At 53.8% G+C, this 22,465-nt stretch overlaps 1 protein-coding gene across 2 annotated transcripts in view; it reads right to left on the reverse strand.

Moving 5' to 3' along the window:
• The window catches only part of ECE1 (endothelin converting enzyme 1), a 96,122-nt gene that overhangs the window by 9,121 nt on the left and 64,536 nt on the right, over nt 1-22,465 (reverse strand). For both annotated transcript variants that reach the window (XM_054571683.1, XM_054571682.1), the window contains 10 exons: nt 17,655-17,776; nt 16,353-16,499; nt 15,305-15,370; nt 13,942-14,133; nt 8,318-8,460; nt 6,889-7,003; nt 4,525-4,635; nt 3,280-3,378; nt 2,732-2,809; nt 1,119-1,222 (listed from right to left, as the gene is read on the reverse strand). In XM_054571683.1, coding sequence (XP_054427658.1) covers nt 1,119-1,222; nt 2,732-2,809; nt 3,280-3,378; nt 4,525-4,635; nt 6,889-7,003; nt 8,318-8,460; nt 13,942-14,133; nt 15,305-15,370; nt 16,353-16,499; nt 17,655-17,776 — 1,177 coding nt within the window. The remainder of the gene's footprint in view (nt 1-1,118; nt 1,223-2,731; nt 2,810-3,279; nt 3,379-4,524; nt 4,636-6,888; nt 7,004-8,317; nt 8,461-13,941; nt 14,134-15,304; nt 15,371-16,352; nt 16,500-17,654; nt 17,777-22,465) is intronic.

Consider the following 22,465-nt stretch of genomic DNA (forward strand, 5'->3'; position numbering starts at 1 on the left):
CTCAATGATTTTTCTGGTGTTGAGGGGAGGGCCAGTGAGGAGTGAGACGGCACAGGAAGGACATTCTCTCTAAGAGCTAGACAGTCACTCTGCCTCCTGCAGGTGCTGAGCCCCACAGAGATGAATGAAGGGGTGCCTGCACCCATGAAAGGATACTGAGAACTTGGCAACATCCTATTTATATTAAAATAATCAAGAATACATTAATGTGTAGAAGATAACATTTAAATTTTAAAAACTTGACCTAATTAAAAAAAACCCAGATAAATTCAGAACCTTGTGGCAGTGCTTGTGCCATATTCTGGGGACAAAAGACCACCTTCTTGCGCATTTTAGGGGTACCCTGGTTGTAGAAGGAAAACTTAGAGGAAAGAGATTGTTGTCCACCAGGGGGCACCAGAGGCAAGGAGCAGTGGCTTTTCCCCTCTGGTAAGATTTATTGGCTGCAAAATGTTTTAGGCACCAAGGGAGCTTAGTCTGAGAACTAGTAGTGGGCTGGCTACATCTGAGTGTTCTGAGAAGACTATTAAAAAAAAAAAAAGAAAAAAAGGAGCAGATACCAGGTCTCGCTGCAGATCTGTTTGCTTTAAGAAAATCTGGGGGACAAGCCAGAAAGGTGCCTTTTTGAAAAAATTCCCCAGAGACCCTGGATGTGCAGCGAGGCTGGGGAACAACAGCTGTCGGGGGCCTGCCTGGAATCTTCCCCATGCCTCGCGAACCCAGCGCTCCTGCTGGTGAGGAATTAGAGGACGCCAGCCCAAGCCGAGGGCCTCCTCTGTGTGACGCTCCCCAGAGGCCCTCACACGTGACTGTCCCAGCAGCTCCGAGTGCTGGGGCTGCGACCTGATGCCGGGTCTGCTCAGCTCCAGAGGCCGGGCTCCTCGGCCCACAGCCTCCTGCGGGGGCACACAGACTCGGGCAATCCCAGCTCCGGCCTGGGCAACGCTTCCTTGATCCTCGGGTTCTTCTGAAAAGCGGGATGACAACAGTGCCCACCCCTTGGAGGGCCCTTAGGACAGTGACATCGGGCACAGGGTACGTGCGCCACAGAGGTGCGCTCAGCACGGAGCAGCCCCCTGTGCCGGCAGCCAGCACCTTCCCACGAGGCCCGGACTCACTGGTCTCTGTTGGGAGCTTTCCTGAGCTGGTCGGCGGTGACCCTCCATGAGAAGTTGAAAAAGCGCATGGCGTTCTCGAAGTAGAGGTCTGGGACTGCCGTGTACTGGACAAGAGAGCACAGTCACAGGATCAGAGCACGCCCAGGTGGGGCGGCGCCTCAGATCCTAGAAGGCAAACCCCTTCTTCTGAAGCTGAGGATAGTGAGGGCCCGAGAGGTTACAGGAGCGGGCCGCAGGTCAGAGGCTGGAATGGGGCTCGGGGCTGCAGGCTGGGGCTCTTCCCTCAGCCCTCACCCTGCTGCGGCCTGGCACCCTCTTCCCAAGACACAGAGAGCTTCCCCCAGGGCCTCTGATGCCCAGCGGTGTCCCAGGCCCTGCAGCAGCTCATGGGCCTCAGGGAGGAAGGCTCTCCAGCGCTGCCAACAGAACTTGCTGCGATGGTGCACGTGTTCCATGTCTGTGTTATTCAGAATGGCAGATACTGGCCATGTGTGGCTATGGAGCATTTCAAATGTGGCTAGTGTGACTTTTAAATCTTATTTAATTTTAATTGAGTAGTCATTTATGGCTGGTAGCTACCATACTGGACAGCACAGATCTCATAAACCAGGCTGGTCTATCTCTGACACGTCAGGGGACAGGCATTGTTACACATCTTCTTCACCCCTCAGCCCGGCCTCCCAGCTCTCTTTGGGTGCTCGGTCAGTTCCCCCTCAGGTCCCCTTCAGAGCTTCCTGCTTTACCACCAGGCTCCGATAAACACCTGGGCCCTTGTGGGCAGCGCCCTGGGCCTGCGGGCTGTTTCCAGGACCCTGGTCTTGCGGTGTGACACCCTGGGGCCTCTTAAATTATTCTCAAGGAAAGAGGCTTCAGGATGTGCCTCACGTTCTCAAAAGGGATTTTAATATTCTAAGGTTTTAAATATCAATATGATGAGAGGTTATTATAATTGCAAAACTGCTTGAATTTATGAACTTCAATCACAAAAAGACACAAAAATTTACCTTTTAGGACAGAAGCACAATCCATTTAAAGGAAGGATTTGTCAAAAGTTCTAACTGATACATCAACTACTCTTGTTGCCTAAGTGAAGTTTCAACGTGCATCTGAGATTTATGCTTCCTTTTTCTCGTTAGCATTTCAAGGGCCAAATCTGGGGTCCAGGTTTCTCTGGGAAAGTGGGGAGGATCCCAGACAGGTGATAACTCTGGGGCTGGGGAGGAGTATGAGGGGCTCCGCGCTCTCCTTCGTCCACTGACGTTTTAGGGGCGCCAATGCTCTCTGCGCCTTCTAAGTTCTGTTACCCCCCACTGTTTCCCACCCATTAAGTGTAGCTGACCACTTCCAGCGGGGCACATGGTGCTGTTCGGGACTGACTGCTGGTGGCTGCAGGGAGGCGGGCGCCTCTCGCTGGCCCAGGAGACAAAGGAGCAGAGAACCAGCTTCCTCGAGCCTGATCCATCCCCAAAGCCCACACTGCACCCTCTCAAGATGTCTTGACAATCATGGTGCCTCCAGCGTCCCATTGGGACCCAGCCTGCCTCTGCCCTTCCCCCAGTGGGGAGCCTCAGGGGCAACTGGGAATGCAAGCGGCCAGGGTGGGAGCTACTCACGTCGTTGAACACTTTGTCGAGCTCCTTGGGGTCCATGATAAAGTTGGGGTAGCCTATCATGTTGTAGATTGCATCTGCCTGGACAGGGGAGACAGAGGACAGTGAGTTCCCAGCAATGCTCTGTGGGTGCCAGGCTCAGGGTCGTGGCCAAGCTCCTCCCCTCACAACCGCCCCCTCCCCTCGCCCAGGGCTTTCTTATATCTTTCTGGAAAGATTCCTCTCTTGTCTAAATCCTACTTATCTCTTGGGTCTCTCTTAAATGTCACTTCCTAAGGGAAGCCTTCTCTGGCCACCACCCTACCCCACCACATCAGACCCTTCACTCTCTGTTAGACACGCCTCCTCCCACACTTGGCGTGGTTCATTTTCATAGTCATTAATGCAGCCGTGTGTTCAAGGCTGGCCCTCCATCCTGCTGGACTGCCCACCCCCGAAGGCTGGGCAGCATCTGGATACAGTCTCTCCCTCATCCGGCCTCCTCTGTCGGTGGCCGCTGCCCCTGGGCAGGAAGCCGCAGCCGCGTCCTTCTAGCCCCCGACGAGCCTCACCTTTTCCTTGGCCGATCTCCGTGTGTCTTCGTCCATCCACTTCAGGGTGCTCAGGCTCTCCTCAAATGCCTTCTTGATCTCCAGGATTATCTCGCTGGCCTGAGGAGACAGAAGCCGAACCTGAAGGTTGGGGCACCCCACGCAGAAGGATGTCGCCAGGCCAGACACTGAACTCAGGTCTTGGCTCAAAGCCTCAGGCTCCTAGGTGCTGGGCTAGGAAGGGAGAACACAGCCATGTTCCCTTGTCTTGCTCCTCAGATCACCAATGATCCATAAGTCAAGGCTCCGTGGCCAAACCCAGTTAGGGCAAGCTCTGAGAATGCTGGAGCAGTCTCTTTGCTGCACGACCTTCCAGAGCCTTTAAGGTGCACCATGCGGTGCGGTTCTTTTTGGAGAGGGCTAGAATACGTAGCCTTTCCCAGACTTATTGGACCACAGATTCCTTTTTGATGGAATGAGCTTTAAAATCTAGAGAACTTGAGTTCTAAGGAGCAGTTTGAGAAATGCTCTGCTCAGGCTGGTGCGGAATCGCTGTTCTCAAGGGCAATGTCACAGGAAGCCCTGGCAGCTGAAGGTTCTAGAGCCGGGAAGGTGGAGTTTCGCAGCAGAAAGAGCAGAGGGGCTGACGGGCGACAGAACTGGACTCAGGTTCCGCATCAGCCTCTCATGGGTGGGTCATGTCGTTGGTTTGAGGTTCCACTTGCTAACCTCTGACTGCGGATAATACCTCTGTATTTAACATTACTAACAAAAACTATAACGACAATAGTACAGCTGCCTTTTATTGAACACTAATTTTGTGCCAGGCGCTCTTATGGGCAGTATCTTCTTACTCTCCCCGCCGTGCGACGGCCGCTCCCGCCCCCGTGTTACACGTGCGGTGAGAGTGTTGTCCCCCCTGCCCATCTAGAACCAATCCGTCACCCCTGGAGTAAAGAAAAACGTCACACTCTAGGCCAGCACTGCTCTGTCAGGGACCTTCACACCCTTGGGGGTGGAGAAGGCGGGACTGCGGCGAGGATTAAATGCGGTAACACAGCCCAAAGGCCTGGCACGCGAGTAGAGCAACTCTCATGAGTACCTCACGCTACTCAAGGCTTCAGAAAACGAGGCGTGGAGTTAAGGCTGGAGCCCTGGGCCAGAGTAGGGACGGTCCAGACAGACTAGAGTGTAAACTGCCAAGGTCACGAGGGGCCCTTGGTGGCGTGATGTGACAGCCTGTGTTCAAGGCTGAGCGGCACTTACTATGTTCTTGCTGTCCTCGGCGAAGGTCTCTTTGACAAACATGGGGCCCAGGGCGAAGCCCAAGTTGTTTTCTGTGTCACTCACGCAAAACTTCCAGCGGGGAAGACAGGTCTGAAAACGTAAGTGGAAGGGGTTACTGAGTCCCTGGCCTCCTTCCCGACCCCTGTTCATCTGAGAGGTAGCACTAGGTGGGGCCCCTGCTTCCTGCCAGTACTTCAAGGAAGCCTTTTCTGACCCAGTGCAAGTTATTTTAGATGCTGGATCAAGAGCCTACGGAACATCCCTCATCACAGCAATTTACTATTTCCTGAACGCAGGCTCTGCGCACAGCACTTCACAGATGGTTTCCTGTCAAGCCATCGCAACGAGTCTGGGACAGACGAGGAAGCAGAAACTCGGCACAGAGTCTCTGGTCTGGGGTCCCACAGTGACCGGTGCTGTGCCACGCCTGACCCACACCCCACGCTTCCTCCTGTACCGTGTCCTACTTCCTGCAGGAGGCTAAGAATCCTGGGAACAAAAGACCTTGGGAAGTTACCATGTCTACCCCTGAGCAACAGGAGAACCTTCCCAGGAGGCCAGGATCCCAGCCCCATTTAAAAAGCCACCTAGAGAAAGAACACAGTGACACCGCAAGACTCTGAGCATCCCTTTGTCCTCGGTCTCCCCCTCCGGCTCACCAGCCTATAGGACACCCCTGTGTGAGCGGAGACAAACACCGCTGGGGCCACAGCCTCGGGGAGCCCGGCTGGCGAAGAACACCTGGGCAGGCTACACCCCACCCCCTCCCCTGCCCCGCAGCCCCCTGTGGGTGGTCTGTGTGACCACAATGGGGGCCCCGCTTCCATAAATCCCTGTGCTGCAGGGGAAGCTGAGTTCCCTGAACCCTGAACAGCAGGTGGCAAAAGCTACCTGGGCTCAGGGTGACCTGCTTCCCAATAGCCCGCAACTGAAAACAACCCAAACTCCCATTAATAGGCAGATGGTTAAACAAAATGCGGCATTTTTATACAACAGCACACTGCTTGGCAACAAGAAGGAATGAACTACTGATATATACAACATGGGCACATTTCATAGACAGGCACAAAAGGGCAACTAGCATATGATTCTGTCTACAGCCACCTACACCCACCTGGGGCTGTGGTGTCAGAGGCTAATGGGAAAGGGGCACAGAGATCTTTCTGTTCAGAGGATGCTGAATAAATTGAGGGGGGCGTGGTTACATGGGTGATTTCATTTGTCAAAACTCACTGAACTGTGTATTTAATGTATACATTTTATTCTATGTAAATTATACCTAAACTTAAAAAAACTCTGCCCTCACTGGTGTGGCTCAGTGGATTGAGCACTGGCCTGGGAACTGAAAGGTTGCCTGTTCGATTCCCATTCAGGGCACATGTCTGGGTTGCTGGCCAGGTCCCCAGGTGCACATGAGAGGCAACCGGTCACACATCAATGTTTCTCTCCTTCTCTTTCTCCCTCCCTTTCCCTCTCTGAAAATCAATAAGTAAAATCTTTAAAAAGAGATTAAAAAAAAAAAATCCTTCCAGGAAAGAAGGAAGAAAGGCACTCTAACTTTCTGTAAGTTTAGTCGCTCAAGTTCTTTTAAACTCTCTCACCCAGGTGTCCACCTGGACATGTTCACTCCTCCCCGAAGGGGCAAGGACGCAGGCTGCCCCTGGATCCGGCTGAGGCTGGCTGCACAGGGAGTCAGGACCAGGGAGCTTGCTGCAGGGAGGGACCCGCAGCTCTGGGCCTGGAGCTCTGGGACCTCCGCAAGAATGTGGGGGCATTTAAAGGTGGTGGAGACCACGTGGTCTGGGGCCCGGGAGGATAATGACATCAGTGAACACCTGTCATGTTTACACGAGCCAGGTGCTGCTCCAAATGCTCTGGGTTTACGGGGAACAGTATGGGGGATACCCCCTCTATGTAAAAGGGGGATGGGGATGGTATCCACCTTGTAGGGCATGTGGAGAGCACATGACTTACATAAGGAAAGCGTTTATCATCACCACCACCACTGAGAAGGCGTTGGAAGAGAGAGAAGAGAGGCTACCTTTTGCTATAAATTAGCTAAATCGTTAACACTCTTCTTTATTCTTCAAGACCTGGTGTAACCGCCTCCTCCTGGGAGCTTCTGTCCACTCTCCCCACCCCTTGCTGGCTTAGGTCCCCGCCTGTGCTCAGGGACACGTGGGCAGACCCCCTTCAGTGGCCCTCTTTATTCTCTGCCCATTGTCTACCTCCCTTACAAGTTCCACGGCCCCGCAGGGTGCCGTGGTTATGCCAGCCCCCAACCCAAAGCCTGGTACACAGTAGGTACTCAACATGTATGGGAATCCACAGTGACAGGCTCACCTTCTTGGTCCCATACATGACTTCCATAAACTTCTCATCAGCATCCTGAAAGCGCTGATCAAGGAAGGTACTTGTCTTCCGCACCAGGTTCCAGATCATGTAGTTGTTCAGCAGGCTGGGGCAAGGAGAGACAAGGTAAGTGCCCTGGGCTGAAAACTTCGCAGCACTTCCCCCACTGACCTCTAGGGGGTGCTCAGACCCAGTGTTCTGATGCCAGGTGCTTTTTTTTTTTTTTTTTTTTCCTTTCTTTTTTTTCCTACACCTGTCTGTTTGTCTGGTGCTGTTCCCTAAGTACATGGACTGTCATTTCTTCAAGGGCACCACCTGGGTCTTCTGTTGAAAAGCCCTCAGTGCCTAGTGCCATGATTTGTATACCACAAGTGCTCAATACGTGCTTGTCGCTAGCCTCAAACTGAAACCAACAGGGGAAGGGGTGAATAATCATAAATTTTCTCAATGGAATACTATGTGGCCATGAAAAATGAGGTCTGCAGAGGGTTTGGGATGGCATACGGAAAATGCTCATGATAAAAGTCGAGAGAAAAGCAGATTATACGTCTAGTCACAATGGTGCAGAGGCGGGGAAGGAACCACATGTTAGAGATCCATCTCTCTCTCTCTCTTTCTCTCACACACACACACACACACGAGCGCCTGCACTTTCTCTCTCCACATATGCATACTCACAAACACACACACATCCCATAAGATCAACAGTAGTGTTTTGGGTAATTATAATTTTTTTCTGTAGTTTTCAAAAATTTCTACAACAAATCTTCAAAAACAAAACAAAACAAAAAAAATCAGCCCTGGCTGGTGTGGCTCAGTGGATTGAGTGCCAGCCTGTGAACCAAATGGTCGTCGGTTTAATTCCAGGTCAGGGCACATGCCTGGGGTGCAGGCCAGGTCCCCAGTTGGAGGTGTGCCAGAGACGACCCATCAATGTATCTCTCCCACACTGATGTTTCTCTCCCTTTCTTCCTCCCTTCCCATCTCACTAAAAATAAATAAATAAAATCTTTTAAAAAATCATAAATATTAACTAAAAACATTAGCTAACATTTACTGAGTCCCACTCCATGTCAAGGTACCATATTAAAACACTTCACATGGATTACTTCACTGAAGTCTCACAACAACCCTACATGGTAGATGCTATTTGTAATCCCATTTTATGGATGCAGAAAACAAACCTGAGAAAGGGCAAGAAACGTGCTCCAGGCTCTAAAGTTAGTCGGTGAAGGAGCTGGGCCTTGAGCCTGTGCTCATAACCGGGGTGCCCTGCTGCCTCTCATGAAAGCCAGCTCCAGCGCCTATTTCCTGAGTCAGTTTGTTATCACTCAGCCATCCCGCCTGAGCTGAAGGCAGCAGTGTGTGACCCCAAAGGCTGTCTGCAGGAGGCCCGTCCCAGGCCGCCGGATGCCCCTACCATTTGTCAGTGTTGTTGATGAGGGTGGAGACCTGGCTGAGGTACTCCTTGTCATAGACCACAATAGGCTCGGACTCATTGATCTCCACGGGGTAGAAGATGGTGTTGAGGAAGGGCAGCCAGTTGATGGCAGGCGCCAAGGTCTGGAAGAGAAGAGAACAGTGTTAATCACAGCCCAGGTCCCCAGGGCAGTCTTCTGAGGAAGCTGTCATTGTGCCTTCCATCCTTGGACAAAGTGAAGAGCTGGGAGCTCTCCGACAATGTACTGGGCAGATGTCAAACAAAGGCTTGCTGACTTTTGTCAGAGATGCTGTACATAGAATTCTTTTTCTAAAAATATAGTCACAAAATATTTTATTACTGATCTCTCTGTAACATGTCAAAATTCATATGGCTAATGGAACTTTCCATAGTAAACTGTCGCTCAACATGACAAATTCCTAACCAAAAAATATTTTAATGTAGGAAATCAACACGTGAACATTTAGGTGGCAAAATTCAGGTTACATATATAAGATAAATATCAAATAATATATTTCTGGTTTAATGGAAAACATAATTGTATGACAGTCACACTAACACCTTGGCTAAGAGAAAAGTGAGTAGGGGTGTCAAAGAAATCAACAGGGAACATAGGATTCTAAGGCAGCAAAACTTGAAGTGAAACTAGGATGTGGTAAAGGTGACACACGAGCAGCAGCGAGGAGCTACGCTGACCGAGCCCCTCCCACGCCAGGGGCCATTGCTAACAGCTCACACATCTCAGCTGGCCCTCATGACGAGCCTAGAAGGCAGGTACAATTATCCGCAGTTTATTGACGAGCAAACTGAGCCTCAGACAGGCCTCGATGGATAAGTGTGTAGAGTCTGGAGCCAAACTGCCTGGGTTCGTACTCCAGCTCTCTCACTCACAAGCTATGTAACCCTGAGAAAGACGATGAACCCCTCTGTGCCTTGGGATCTAGAAAATGGGGATCATCATAATGAGAGAACGCACCTCATAGGTTGGTGTGAGGATTAAATGAGGTAATACTGTCTGTTGGACTCAACAGGCACTTCTGTAACATCAATTAGCTTCTATCTGATTGGCCTTCTCCATAACTGCTAAACTGAACAATGATAGCAGTTTAATGTGTCAACTGTTTTGGTCCATAGGTAATATTTCTCAGGCCTGGCATCTGGGAAAGCAAGTGTAGAATGATAACCTTCAGCACGGCAGGAAAAGCCCTGAGCTCAGCTGATGCCCCTACAGGAAGCCTGTCAGCGCTATTTTAAGATCATTTAAAATGAGCACCTGCCCAGGAGCTCCCTCCCTGCAGAGGCACAGCCAGCTCTGCGTTGCTCTGAGCTTTGGGCAGGTCACACTTGCTCTTGGCCCGCCCTGCGGGCAGCCCCACAGCTCAGGGCTTCCATCTGTCTGCAGGGTTGATGTCCGCAACCAGCATTTCCACCTCCCGCCAGCCGCCTCCAGCCACGTTGCGCGATCTCTCAAGGTTCCAATGATTGTTTTGTGAGTGTTTTGATGACAAAGTTACAGAACTTTTTTTTTTTGAACTGTGGTAAAAATGCACGTCTCAACTTTACCACCTTAACCCTTTTTAAGTGCACAGTTCAGCGGCATTAAGTACAAGCAGATCCTTATGCAACAATCACCAACATCCATCCACAGATTTCATCTTGCAAAACTGAAACTCTGTGCCTGCAAAAGAACTTCTCCAGCTCCTCCTCAGGCCCCTGGAAACCACCGCTCCATGTTTTTGGTCTCTTATGAGGCTGGTGACTCTAGCTGCCTCATGTAAGTGGAATCTACAGTGTTTGTCCTTCTGTGACTGACTTATTTCACTTAGCGTAATGCCCTGGAGAAAGGTTGTGTAAGTTTTAAATGGTCTGCTCTAGACCTATTTTTCCATGTGTCTTGTTATTTTTAGTTTAGTTTTTTTTGGTCCTGTAATTTCACAGAACGTGAAGTTTTGGGGGACTACATGTGTTGTGTTATAGCAAAAGCGCCTGTATGCATCAATCACTTAGGATGGTCGCTGGCGCTTAGCAAGCACTCAATCAGTATTAGCTATTGTAATCGCTACTCAAGGCCTCCCAAAAGTGGGCCTGGGCTCGTGCAATTCCAAATTCTGGTCTCTGTTCCCTTGGGCGAGAGGCAGGATGAAAGGCAGGACAAAGGCAGGCAAGAGATGCACTATAAATGGCCTTCCCATGGTGAAGCTTATACCATCGGCTGAATCTATAAACTGTTGGGAAGTACCTATGATATCCTCGGTGGCAGAGGCAGCCATAAAAACCCTCACTTAACAGACATGGAATTTGCAGATGAGCTAAAGTGACTTTTCTGGGGTCACACAGTTAACTAGTGGCTGTGCAGGTCTAAAACCCAGGTGTACTCCTATGTCTGGTTTTCAAGGGCAGCTCATCTGCCAGGGAACAAAGACCCCAGAGGACAGAGGAGGGCAGCTCCCATGGGCAAGGGTTTGACAATCGGGGGGTGGGGGTTGGTTGGTCTGTATTTCCACCACGGCCTAGTGCAGGCTTCCCACGTGGGGAGGAGCCGTGCCTGGCAGGCTCCTGCAATTGCCAGCCTGCTCTGCAGTGAGACGAGCCGGGAAGAGCCTTGTACTGGACTGAGAAGACCTAGCCTTTCTCTGAAATGGGGAAATCCCCACCTCCCACTCCTGCATTGGCTGCTCTGTGCCTCTCAGGACAGCATACTCAACACACCCAAGTTCCCTTTCTTCCTGGCAGGAGCCCCTCAAGCAGTCAGCCTCGGGGGCCTCCCCCCAGCATTTCTATGGCTGCGCAACTTAGAGATGTTGAGGTGAGATGGTCCAATAAGCCTCAACACTTAGAGGTACCTGTCTATGTGACCTGCTGGCCAAGACCCCTGGGAAATTGGCCAAGTACAAAAATGTCACTGTTTAAACAGTTAACATGAGCTTCGCCAACTGCAGGTGACTGGTACCCTGATCAAGGCACAGATATCAGGAGGAGATAAACCTCTGTGTACTTAACACAAGCCTGTTCCTTTTGGGACAGCTGGTGTTCCGTGCAAGTAAATTCCCATGACTCTGAGATAGGGTGAGTGTCGAATACCAAGATTTTCACATTTTCAATCTCTGTTCCTTTAGAGAACGCCTAACTTAAACATGTGTGCCTGGGTCTGTCTCCAAGGAGATGGCTGTTTTAACCAACTAGGACATTCCACTGACTCAAATCCTTGGGGCTCACAGATGAGCTCTATTTTCCATACCCGCAGCCAAAGAATACCGCGGGTCACCAACCAACCAGCTCCAGTAGGCCAGGAAAGTGGGCGAGAACACAAGGATGCCATCAGCCTTTATTTCAGCTGGGGAACCGAAAGAGGTTGGGGCTCATTCCCAAACACCTTTTGGTGTGGAAGGTCCTAGGAAGGACCGGGGGGGGGGTGGTCCTCAGGCCCCCAGAAAAACAACAGAAGGATGTCTGACTCAGTGCTCTGAATTCAGACTGCTGGGGGCTAGTCCAGAAGCACTGTGCTCTGGCTGGGCTAGCCTAGAAGCCCACTGTGAAGGCTGGCGTTCCACCAGGAGTATGGGAAGAACACCAGTTTCAGGTACCAGGGAACAAGACATTCTCTGTGCAAGGGTGGAATGAATCAAATTAGTTTAGTGTCGGAGACGTGGGCTGGGATCACCAGTAACAAAGGCATAATACTAACAATGATTACTAAAATATATTTGAATCGCACATATCATTTTACAAAATGAAATCCCATCCTTTGCTTCCTCATATCCTCTCGCAACCCCGTGGGCAGGCCATACAGAGGTTCTTATCCAGGAGACAGGTGTTCAAGGTCCAGAATGCCTTCAAATGCTGGATGTCAGTATTTTATATGTATGTAGGCCTGTTTCTTCTGAGAGACACTCCATAGTTCTCAACCTGTTCTCAGAGGACTCTGTGACTTACTGTTGCGAGGGCGGGGGCTGCCTCTCATCTGTCTCTGTGTTCTGGCTGGCACACAGCAGGGGTGAATGAAGGAGCAAAGCCCCATTGTACAAGGAAGGATACCAAGGCTCAGAGAAGGGGCTGTGCGATTTGCCCAAGGTCACACAGCGGGTGGCGGGGCTGGGCCAGAGCAGTCTCTTGACTCCGCCCAGGGCTCATACCACTCCAGGCTGCTGCCTCTGCTGAAGGCCTGCACACCCAGAAAGCTAGGCAGCTGGGAGGGAGGCAAACGCTTTCCTTTTTAGCTTGGGAGAGCAGAACAAAAGCAATGGTGATATGTTGCCGGCAGGAGAGCTTGACAGGCAGGCTGGGGCTGCTGTGCCCAGCTGGACTCTGCCTTCTCGGCCCCTCCCGGGGCAGTCTGTTGGCGTCACGGCCACTGTGGGGGGCCGAGAAACTGCTGGGCTCTCTCAAGCTGAGAACTGGGCAGCTGGAGCAAACCAAACGATGTTACACTAACATCTCCCTCGACCTGGCCTCAGAGCAGAAAAACAGTGCCAGATGGTGCCCAATACAGGCGGCTGCTCTTCCTGACAACCCACCCAGCACCGCTCAGCCTGACGCCAGCTTCTCTGGGGACCCAGCAAGCAGGAGGCACCCAGAAGGAGGCCAGGCTTTGCGTGGGCTGCACCTTCACCTGGGATACCTGGTCTGGCTGGCTACTGCTCACCCACTCGCCAGACTCACCTTCCCCAACTTCCACAAAGGAGAGGAAATGAGCCAAAGTCTAACAATGCATGGGCAGGACTCAGCTGCTCCGAGGGGAGGGAGGAGACATTTTAGTGGCATCCCAACACAAGTGGCCCAGACATCCTCCCCAGAGGGAGCAAAGCCCAATCAAGCATTCCTGGGCGATGGCAGGGGAGAGGAAGATTGGCTGAGGCCACTCTGCTGGCTTCTCTGTGACCCTGGGGGCCTGGGATAAGGCTGGACACCAACACCCCATGAACTGGAAAGGAGGAACTTGGCAGGCCAACTCAGGACCTGAAAGTCCCAAGCAGCCACCAGGGGGCAGCCTTTCACAAAGGCTGAGCTATGGAGGGACTGCTTCTCAGATGGGTTACACTCAGGACAAAAAGCTTCACAGCTCTGATCCCAACCTGGTTCCACCTCCAGGAGGTCAGCAGGGTCATGGTCAGGAGCAGAGCTTCCATCAAGCCAGCCTGATTCCAATGTCCAGCTTCCTGGCCACTTAGGAGTCTCTTGGCCTTGCACATGTACCCTAACCTCCTGGCTTAAAGAAGGGCAAAGTGAGGACAGAACCCACCACGCTCACACTGGCTGTTTGCTGTGTATCTCAGGCTTGACGAGCTTGGTGCTTGAGAGATTGGAAGTGCCCAGGCAATGTGAGGGATCACCATGACCACCGAGGCTCCCCAGGCAGATGCTGGCACAGAAAAGCAGCCTGGAGCAGGCAAGCACCTGGCTTTGGAGTCACCAGCTGTGTGGCCTTGAGCGGGTAACTTCACCTCTCTGAGCCTCAGTCAGTGTTTCCATCTGTGAACTGGCTACGACCACCAGCCCCGCTTCACAGGGTGGTTCCGAGGATCTGACAAAGCGGGTGTTAACCCCCCAGCCCTGCACCCTACGTCCTGAAGCCCTGTGGCTGTCCCAGCCGACGCTCAAGTTACCTGTAGCTCGGCTGCTGTCACTTTGTGGTAGATGAGCTCCTCGTCCCGGCGCTTCTCCTGGGGGATGGTGATGTTGGCCAGCGCCGTCTCAAAGTCCAGGATCTGCTGCATCTGGGGCCGAACGGCATCCTCGTCCCCGCCGCCCAGCAGCTTCCCCAGCTGGACCATGTAGTTCAGGTACCCTGTCAGCACCTGCAGGACCCAGAACGCCCCATCTGTCAGCAGCTGCTGCCCACTGCCCAGGGCTCAAGGGTGGAAGGCTGGGGCAGGGCCGGCTGCGGCCCAGTGCAGGGACGGAGGGGCAGGGTGTGTTACCCAGGAACCCACTGGACACTGGCTTCTAGACTGATTTTGGCAGTGCACCGACACTCTGGCTCCCTGTGGCCCTCAGGACAAAGGCTACAGGTCCCCAAAAGGGTTGATTCCTGTTACTCTGGTCCATGTCCCTTCCCACATGTTCGACCCATGAGAGCCTCCAAGGGGACATCTTTCAGTCTCGGGAACCCCCTTTTACCGAACTGCCATCCTCTGGGCCCCCAGTTCTGGATTAGGTCTCCAAGTTACTTTCTCAGCTCGTCCTTCACTTATCACAATTTGTCATCGTGCCTCTAACTGGTGGTTAGTTTATTAACATCTGCCTCCCCTACCCTGGACCCTAAGCCCCATGGGGCGGGGACCAGGCTGCCTTGTTCACCACTATCTCCCCAGCAACAGGCACTGAGTAGGTACCTGCTCAATACGAGTGGGTGATGATGAATGGAGAGATGACGAACTTCAGATGAGGTCTCCCGGGGACATCACGGGATGCAGTGATGGGGATGGGAAGGCGTGGGTTTTAGAGTTAGTGGGTCTGGATGTGAATCTCAGTCTCACCACTTACCGGCTAAGTGACCTTGAACAAGTCACTTACCATCTCTGAGCATTACTCTCTCCTCTGAAACGGGCAAAGTACAAATAATGCCCATGTGACAGATGAGGCGAATCAGGCTCAGAGGAAATGTTTGCTATGTGCAGGGTGACTAGGGTTGGTGTGTACAAAAGGCCTGGCACCCACAAATGGCAATGGCTGTGTCACTGCATCTCTCCAGAATGGGGACAAATGACACCTGTTCCTGGCCTGGTGAGCCCACAGTGCCTGAATGTGAAACAGCCTCACGCTAACATGGCGACATATGACACCTCTGCCCTGCCAGGGATTGCATGTCCCTATCAGGTCAGTGACACTTCAGTGTTCCTCTGGCTTCAAAGACCTGCACAGGTGTGAACACTCAGGGGAGACGGGGCAGGGGGGCAGGTGCAAAAACAAACCATGGAGAGCAGTGGGCTGGGGGTGGGAGCACTGTCTTTGAAGAAGCCCGCTCACCTTCTCATTTTCGGTTTTGTTCAGGTAATAGTCCCTGGAGGGTAAGCCCAGGCCAGACTGGTCCACCTAGCGAGAAAGGCAGGAGTGAGAGGGAACCTCCCTTTGCACACGCACATCGCACGCCCTCCACCCGCCCTGGGGACGGCCGGCACAAGGCCACGGAGGACCGTCTTGGATCCCGGCAGCCGCAGGGATTCTGGGCCTCCCTGAAGGGCCAGAAAGCGCCACCCTCCTCTTTCAACGCCTCCTAGGCCCAGAAAGTCACCTCTATTTCACAGAACACTTCCCAGGATGGGGCGGTGGTTAAGAGCCACCCACCAGCTGTGTAACCTTGGTTAAGTAACTGAACCTGTCTGATCCTCAGGTTCTTCCTTTGGAAAATAGGGAAACAGGATCTAACCCTCAGAGCTGGAAAGAAGAATCAAAGAGAGAGTGTTCGATGCGTGGAGGCAGGTGAGGGGCACCAATTCTTGGTAGTTACTGTCAGAGCCTTAGCACCACACCCTGTCAGACCCAGAGCAGGTGTTACTATAGTTCATTTGATTGATAAGGAAATTGCAGCTCAGAGAGGCTGAGGCACTTGCCCAAGGTTCCACAGTGAGTGAGTGGCAGAGAGGGTGGAAACTCAGCCTTCATGATCCCAAGCCTGGGACAGGCTCTGGCAGGAAAAGATCGACTCAAAGCCATTCCAAGCGGAGCTAAAAGGTTGGGGGCTGGGGTGGGGGGACCAAGATGTGGCTCCAGCTGTGCCTAGGGGTTGACATCAAGCCTGGAGCTCACAGTGACCAGTCAGAACCCTGAAGACTTACTGGAGCTGCAGTGACCCCGCCTGCTCCAGGAGGCGGCCTGCCCTTTCAAACCTCCTTGCCTGTAATGGTCTCTGGTCTCCCAGTTGGGAGCCTCCAGCAACAGCCCGGGCTCAGAGAGCAGAGGCCTGTCTGCCAACCAGGGCGAGGCCCCTCCTCACCTGCCCCAAGTCAGCACTTGCTAAACTGAAAAAACGTCATGAGGTCCTGGCCCTTCTTCCTGGGATTCCAGGCCAGCTCACCTGGATCACGTTACTGTTGGAGTTCTTGGAATCGGCGCTGACGTAAACGGAGAAGAAGGGTGAGGTGCGGTAGTGGGAGGTGACCACCTGAAGGATGTCTTGGAAATTGTCCTTGTCCCAGGGCCCTGTGATGTTCCAGCCCCCGAGCTGTGTGCAGGGAGAGAAAACAGAGATCATGAGGTGGTAGGGAGACACAGGTGCAAAATCCGCTTCTGTCGCTGACCTGCTCTGCGACCCCGGAGGGGCCGTCTGACCTCTCTGAGCCTCAAGAGCACATGAAAGGGAGGGTCTTCATTCACGTTTCTGACCAGTGAGCCAGAGATCCTGGATGGAGCACAGATGCACTGGAGACAAGTGAGCCACGAATCCATGTGGTGGCTGCTCCCTGAGAGGCTGGGGACGGGGATGAGAAAAAGGTTTTTCTGGTACACTTTATTTTTGCATACTACGTCACATGAATGTCATTCTTACTGAAACATAAATTCAATTTGCCTAAAGCTCTGTATTTTTAAAGAGGTAAGGTAATCTATGGTCTACTTTAGTTTCTCTCAGAGTTGGGGTTTTAAGAATCTCCTTGGTGTTCCTGGTTGAGCACATGCTGGCACATGGTGGCCTGTGCCAAAGGGAAGGGACCGTACAGTCCCCAGTGCCCACAGCTCTCCACTCTGCTGCAATCTCCTCCCCCTCCCCCACCCCCGCCAGCCAAGCCAGGACATGGGGCCTGGAGGGAGCCCGGGGCAGCTAGAAAACATCCACGGCTACCCTGTGTGTGCACCAGGCAGCCTGGCCAGGCCTGGGCGGCCCCCTGGGAGTCCGTCCAAGGCGCCCAGGAAGAAAGACTCTTTCTCCTGTTCCGGAGGACAGGGAGGCCCTGGTCAGTGGGAGGGCTCTGCATCTGGTCCAAGGCTTTCTGTTGGCCTTCTGGAACACACCCCTGCTCACACACAAACACACTCCCCGAGGACAAGGAAGTGGCAGGATAGAGAAAGGTTTTCTCTGTAGACACAGGCTGTCCTGCACACAGATGCTCAGAGAGACCCACATATGTGTAGCAGACATCCATGACAGATGCTGACACACATGCCCACACAAATACACGGACATTCCCACCCACAGAGAGGTGAGCATCCATGCGCGCGCACACACTCATGCTCAGAGAGCCTGAACCCATGTCGGCAGACAGGCTCTACCCTCCAGCTGGGCGACGTGGCTGGAGGCGTGAGGTGGCTGACCCCGGTGGTAGCTGAGAGCTGGGACCAGAGCCAGAGGGGCAGACGGGCGGCACGGGCCGGAGGAGCTCACCCTCTCAATCAGCTCCATCAGCGGCTTGGCCTTGAGCTCCTCGATCCTGGTCTCGTTCATACATGCACGGTAGTACACCTGTGCCTTCTTTTCTGCTTCACTCACACTGGCTGTGGAGTTTTCTGGAATGATAAGAGACGGCAGTTTGCGACATGCCCCCATGTGCACACGGGAGGCCCTGGGTGGTCCTTTCCGGGGTTTTGGTTGTCAGGCGTCAACAGACAATAGGCCTTTGCCTGTCCGGGCAGCGGTGGGGAGCTCAGACAGAGCAGGTGTGTGACCGCCCCTGGGCAAAGCCTGGCCAACTGGAGGGGCTCCCTGCTTTGAGCCGATTGCAAATAAGAAGAGTATATAACATGTTTCTCCTCCTCAGGCGGTCGGGTTTGCAGACGTGTCCCTGGGTTGGCAGCATGGGCCACCCAGCAGGACAGTCTGCTTTCCCTGCCGGCCCACACAGGGCCCAAACACCCCGCCTGGTGCGTAGGACAAAGGCCTATCTTGATTTTCAGACCCCACGCGGCCTTTCTTGTGATAAAGACGGGAGCTGGGTGGGAGCCTTGAAGGCCTCATTCATTTTGAATTTACTCTCAGCTTCTTCCCCAGAGGGCCGGGCATGTCCATCAGACTTTGACTACTGTTGACTCAGAAGCTGTCTGCCATTTCCTTTCCCAAACCCGGCAAGCAGCATATCAGCCCCTTACACTGGGACACCCGGGAGATGGTCCCTTTCTCTCTGTCCTTAAGGCTCTGGTCTAGGTGCCACCTGTGAGAGTCATGATCCCGTAGGTGTGAAAGTGCAGGATGGGGTCCCACTTGCACCCAGTGAAGGTGACCACTTCCTGCTGCCCAGGTCACAAAGGACCTACTATGTGCCTGTGCTCCTGTGCCTGAGCTTCTTAGAGCCCTGCTCCACACTCCGCCAGGGTCCCCGATCCCCTCAGCTCCCTCTGAGCAGGCTGCTCCCTCCCTGGGGACCCCTTCACGGCTCTGGCCACTTTTCCTCATTTCATATTTGTCCTTCCCAGACCCTGAAACTCCTTCCTTTGCTTCCTTGAAAGACCCCCCTCCAAACCCTACTTCCTCCAAACAGATACTAGATGCTTACTCTGCACAAGCTTTGGGGACGCAAAGGACAACATCCCTGTCCTCAAGAGGTTTCCTTTCCAATATGAGGACACAGTAAGCACATCAAAAAAGCCGCCTGGCTCTTCTGGCATGGGACACTGTCCAACTCTCCTCACCTTCAAGGCCTCTCTCAGAGGTCATCTTTCCCAAGAGGTTCAGTCAGGAAGGCTCTTGACACTGGGCACCTCCTGGGTGCCAGGTGCTGGTCTGGGCACCAGGCGTTACAGGGTGAACAGACCCTCTCCCTCCGCCCACGGAGCTCAAGGCCTACCAGCGAACACTGACGTGCACAGAAATGACCATAAGACATCAAAGCACCTTGATTAATGCAAATGATTTTGGAACCCAGAAAAAAGTCACCCCAGTGGGTGGGGCAGGGTTAAGGGGTTCTCCAGAGCATGTCCTGTTTCACCAGAGAGAAATGAGAGGAAAGGGCACTGGGTTTGGGAGGAGTAGGAGAGTGAGGAAAAGCAAGGAAGCATAAGAGGGCATGTAGTTTGGAGGAAAAACATCCATGTGATGTACACATCCAGTTGATACAAAAAGTGCGTGTCAGTTCCTGTCTAGTCTAGTCAGCTTTCCCAGCCCGTCCCAAGAGCTCTCTGTCCCCAGGTTCTTACCCTGAACAGCATCACTGTGTTCACTGTTGGGGAGCGTGGGCCCCTGCCTTGCCGAAGTCCGGCGGCAGCCCTGCGGAGGGCTGGGGCAGTGAAGGGGGACAGGGGACAGAGGTTCAAGGACTGCAGTTACGAGGAACTGGGTGGGGGCGGGGGGGGGTATACACACAGCCCTCGCGGCCACAGGCTGCCCCTGCCCAGCCTCGGCAACAGCTGCGTATGTCCCCTCCCTGCCAGCAGGAGAAGGGCCTCCTGGAGGGGGAGGAAGGGCCCTCTCCCTGCTCCTCAGACACAGAAAGCAGCATCTCAGGAAAAGCAACGGAGTGTTCCCCGCCCGCTCCCAGGGGCTGCGTTCCTATGACAACACACCTAGCAGCACAGCGCCTGGCTGTCTGGCCACATCTGGCTCTGGCTGTGACCCTGAAATGTCAGGGCCAGCGTCAGAGGAGGCACATTCTGCGCTCTGGCCCACGAGAGGGCCTGGCCCCTCCCTCCCCCAGTGCCTCAAGGCCACCAAGATAAGAGGCCCAAAGAAAGGCTCCAGGGACCGGCTGGCTGTGCTCATTACAGCAAGTTCCAGATGGACCCCCTGCCCCGACACCTGTCCGTCTGCAACCCCTGAAGGATCACCCCTGGGAGGCGGGGAGAGCATGCAGCCTCCTCCTCCCCTGTGCTGCGGGGCTGCCCCACACGGGTTCAGTCTCCCTTCCTCTGAGCTCCACACCCTGGGTGCCGGGTCCATCATCTTCCCACAAGTGCCATTAAGTGCTTGTGATCTGGCGGCTGCTGGGCTGAGTGCGGTGGTGCCGTGAGCAGCACGGACTCCCGCCTGCCTGCATGAGGCCCGCAGCCCAGGGGGTGAGACAGCCGGCCAGCCAGCCAACCCTGATAGTCCCGAAGGGCTCTGGTTACACAGTGGGGTGGATGCGGTGAGACCACACCAGAGAGAGGCTGGCCGGGGAGGCTGGGGAGGCCGGGGGCCCCCGCCTGAGCTCTCTGGGGAGTGCAGCGAGCAGTCGGCGGCGCGGAGGCTGCGCGCTGGCCATGCGCGGGCCGCCTCGCCCGCTGGCCCTCCCTATTCCCCCAGCACCGGGTGGGCACACAGCAGCCCTCAGCACTGTCTGCTGAAAGCAGAGCGCCATGCCTGTCTCTTAGGGAAGGACAGCGCACCTGGGGGCTGAGACACCTGGGGGCTGAGAGGGGGTGAGGCCGGTGCCGGATCACGCCTGCACGGGGAGGGAACGAGGCAGCGGGGAGGAAGGGACAGGAGCGAGGGTCCCACCAGAGTTAGTGTTCATACTGCCTGTGCTCCCACGCTGTCGCTGGTGGGGGCAGGAGCCCAGGAGAAGGGCAGGCCCCTCCACCGCTCCTTCACGGAGCACCCCTGGCTGCGGCCCATTCTCCCAGCTCCTCACAGGGCACCTGCTACCTGGCAGGCCCCAGGGGCACAAGAGCTGAAGCGAGAGGGCCAGGTGGGAGGCCACTGTCCCAGACTATGTGTGTGGTGAGGGGGCCTAGGCCATGTGGCAGCAGGGAAAGGGCATGAAACAGTGGGAGCAGGAGAGAAAGGAGTCAAGATTCCTCGGCCTGAGCGAGGTTGCTGCTGAGATGCTGAGGGCTGGGGATGGGGCAGTGGAATAGGCCGCTCGGGTTTAGACGTTTTAAGTCGGAGATGTCCATTAGGCATCCAAATGGATCTCTGGACGGGCGTTTATAGGGCTGTGTCTTGAGCTACTCGGGGTCCGAACAGACACCATTGTGTACAAATTCCTTAAAACTGCCTCCAGACCACTCATTCTCAACAGGGGCAATATTGCCCCCGAGGAGGACAGAATTTGTTCTTATGGGGCAGAAACAACTTACTCTTTCTATGTGTACATACAGCACACAACAGCGATACAGTATATTTTTGGCATTAAAATTTGAGGAGGGGGCAATAATAGAAAAGGTTGAGAAGCACCGCCCAGAGATCTGGGCCCTGACACCTCCCGCTGCCGCCTGCCGCCGGCCCCTCTCCCTCCAGCCCCCGGGCTCACTGCTCCTCCTGCCTGCCACACTCTTCCCCGCACGTCCTGCGGTCTGTCCTCTCCCCAAATTCAAGGTCCCGCACAAAGGACTCTCCTTGGGAAGCCCATCCCTTCTCAGCCTTCTCCTCCCTCTCAGGCCCCGCCTACATCCTACTTGATTTTTTTTCCAAGCTCTAACTCTCCATAACCAGATTATTTATTTACTCATTTATCTGTTTATTGTCTGTCTCCCTGCTGGAATGTAATTCCACAGGAAAAAACAGTCTTGTTCCTTATGCAATGCCTGGCACCCAGCGGCGCCTGGCACATAGTTAATGTACAACATATAACTGTTGAATGATTGAATGAGTGAGTGCTCTGGGAACTCCCCAGAGAAAGGTATCCATCATTCGGCCTGAGGGAGGGGGCTTAGGTTCAAAGTGAAATCAGCCACTGGTAGTTTTCTCTTTAGGAAAAGCTTAGTTTCCTTTAAGACACATGCCCTTGCCTGGGTTTACTTTTCAGAAGAAGGTTCCATGGGATCGTCAAGGAGGAATCAACAAGAGCACCTCCCAGGTCAGAGTTGGGGCCACGTTTTGGAGATGGTGGCACTGCCAGGGCCCTGGTGGTATGGAAATAATGTGGCAGCCCAGGGCCAGGCACCGGGGCTCCCGACTGCCTGGGTACTTCCTTCTAGGGACCCCAAGTTCCAGAAACTTCCTCAGACGCTTCCCGAAAGTCCCAGAGAGGAAAGGCAGCATGCCATTTAATTGGCCAGCTTCTTCCTCTGGGAGTTTGTATTGGAACGGCCTCTCCCAGCAAATGCCCAGGGAGCCGGGAGACAGCAGAGACAGGGTTACTGGGAATTCCGGCCGGGCCGCGAGTAGGGGCGGGGGTCTCCAGCTCTATACCAGGGCAGGACCAGTGTTTATCTTAGATAAAGCCACACACTCAGCTCAGACAGTCCCAGCCCTCAGGGGCCCCATCCTGTGAGGGGGTCAGGAGGTGTGGGGAGCTGATAAAGGAAGTTCCTTTCTCTGCAGAAGAATCAAAAGAATAATAA

This window comes from Pteronotus mesoamericanus, unplaced genomic scaffold (assembly GCF_021234165.1).
Source record: "Pteronotus mesoamericanus isolate MK-2021 breed Mesoamerican mustached bat unplaced genomic scaffold, CSHL_Meso_final contig_221, whole genome shotgun sequence".
NCBI lineage: Eukaryota > Metazoa > Chordata > Mammalia > Chiroptera > Mormoopidae > Pteronotus > Pteronotus mesoamericanus.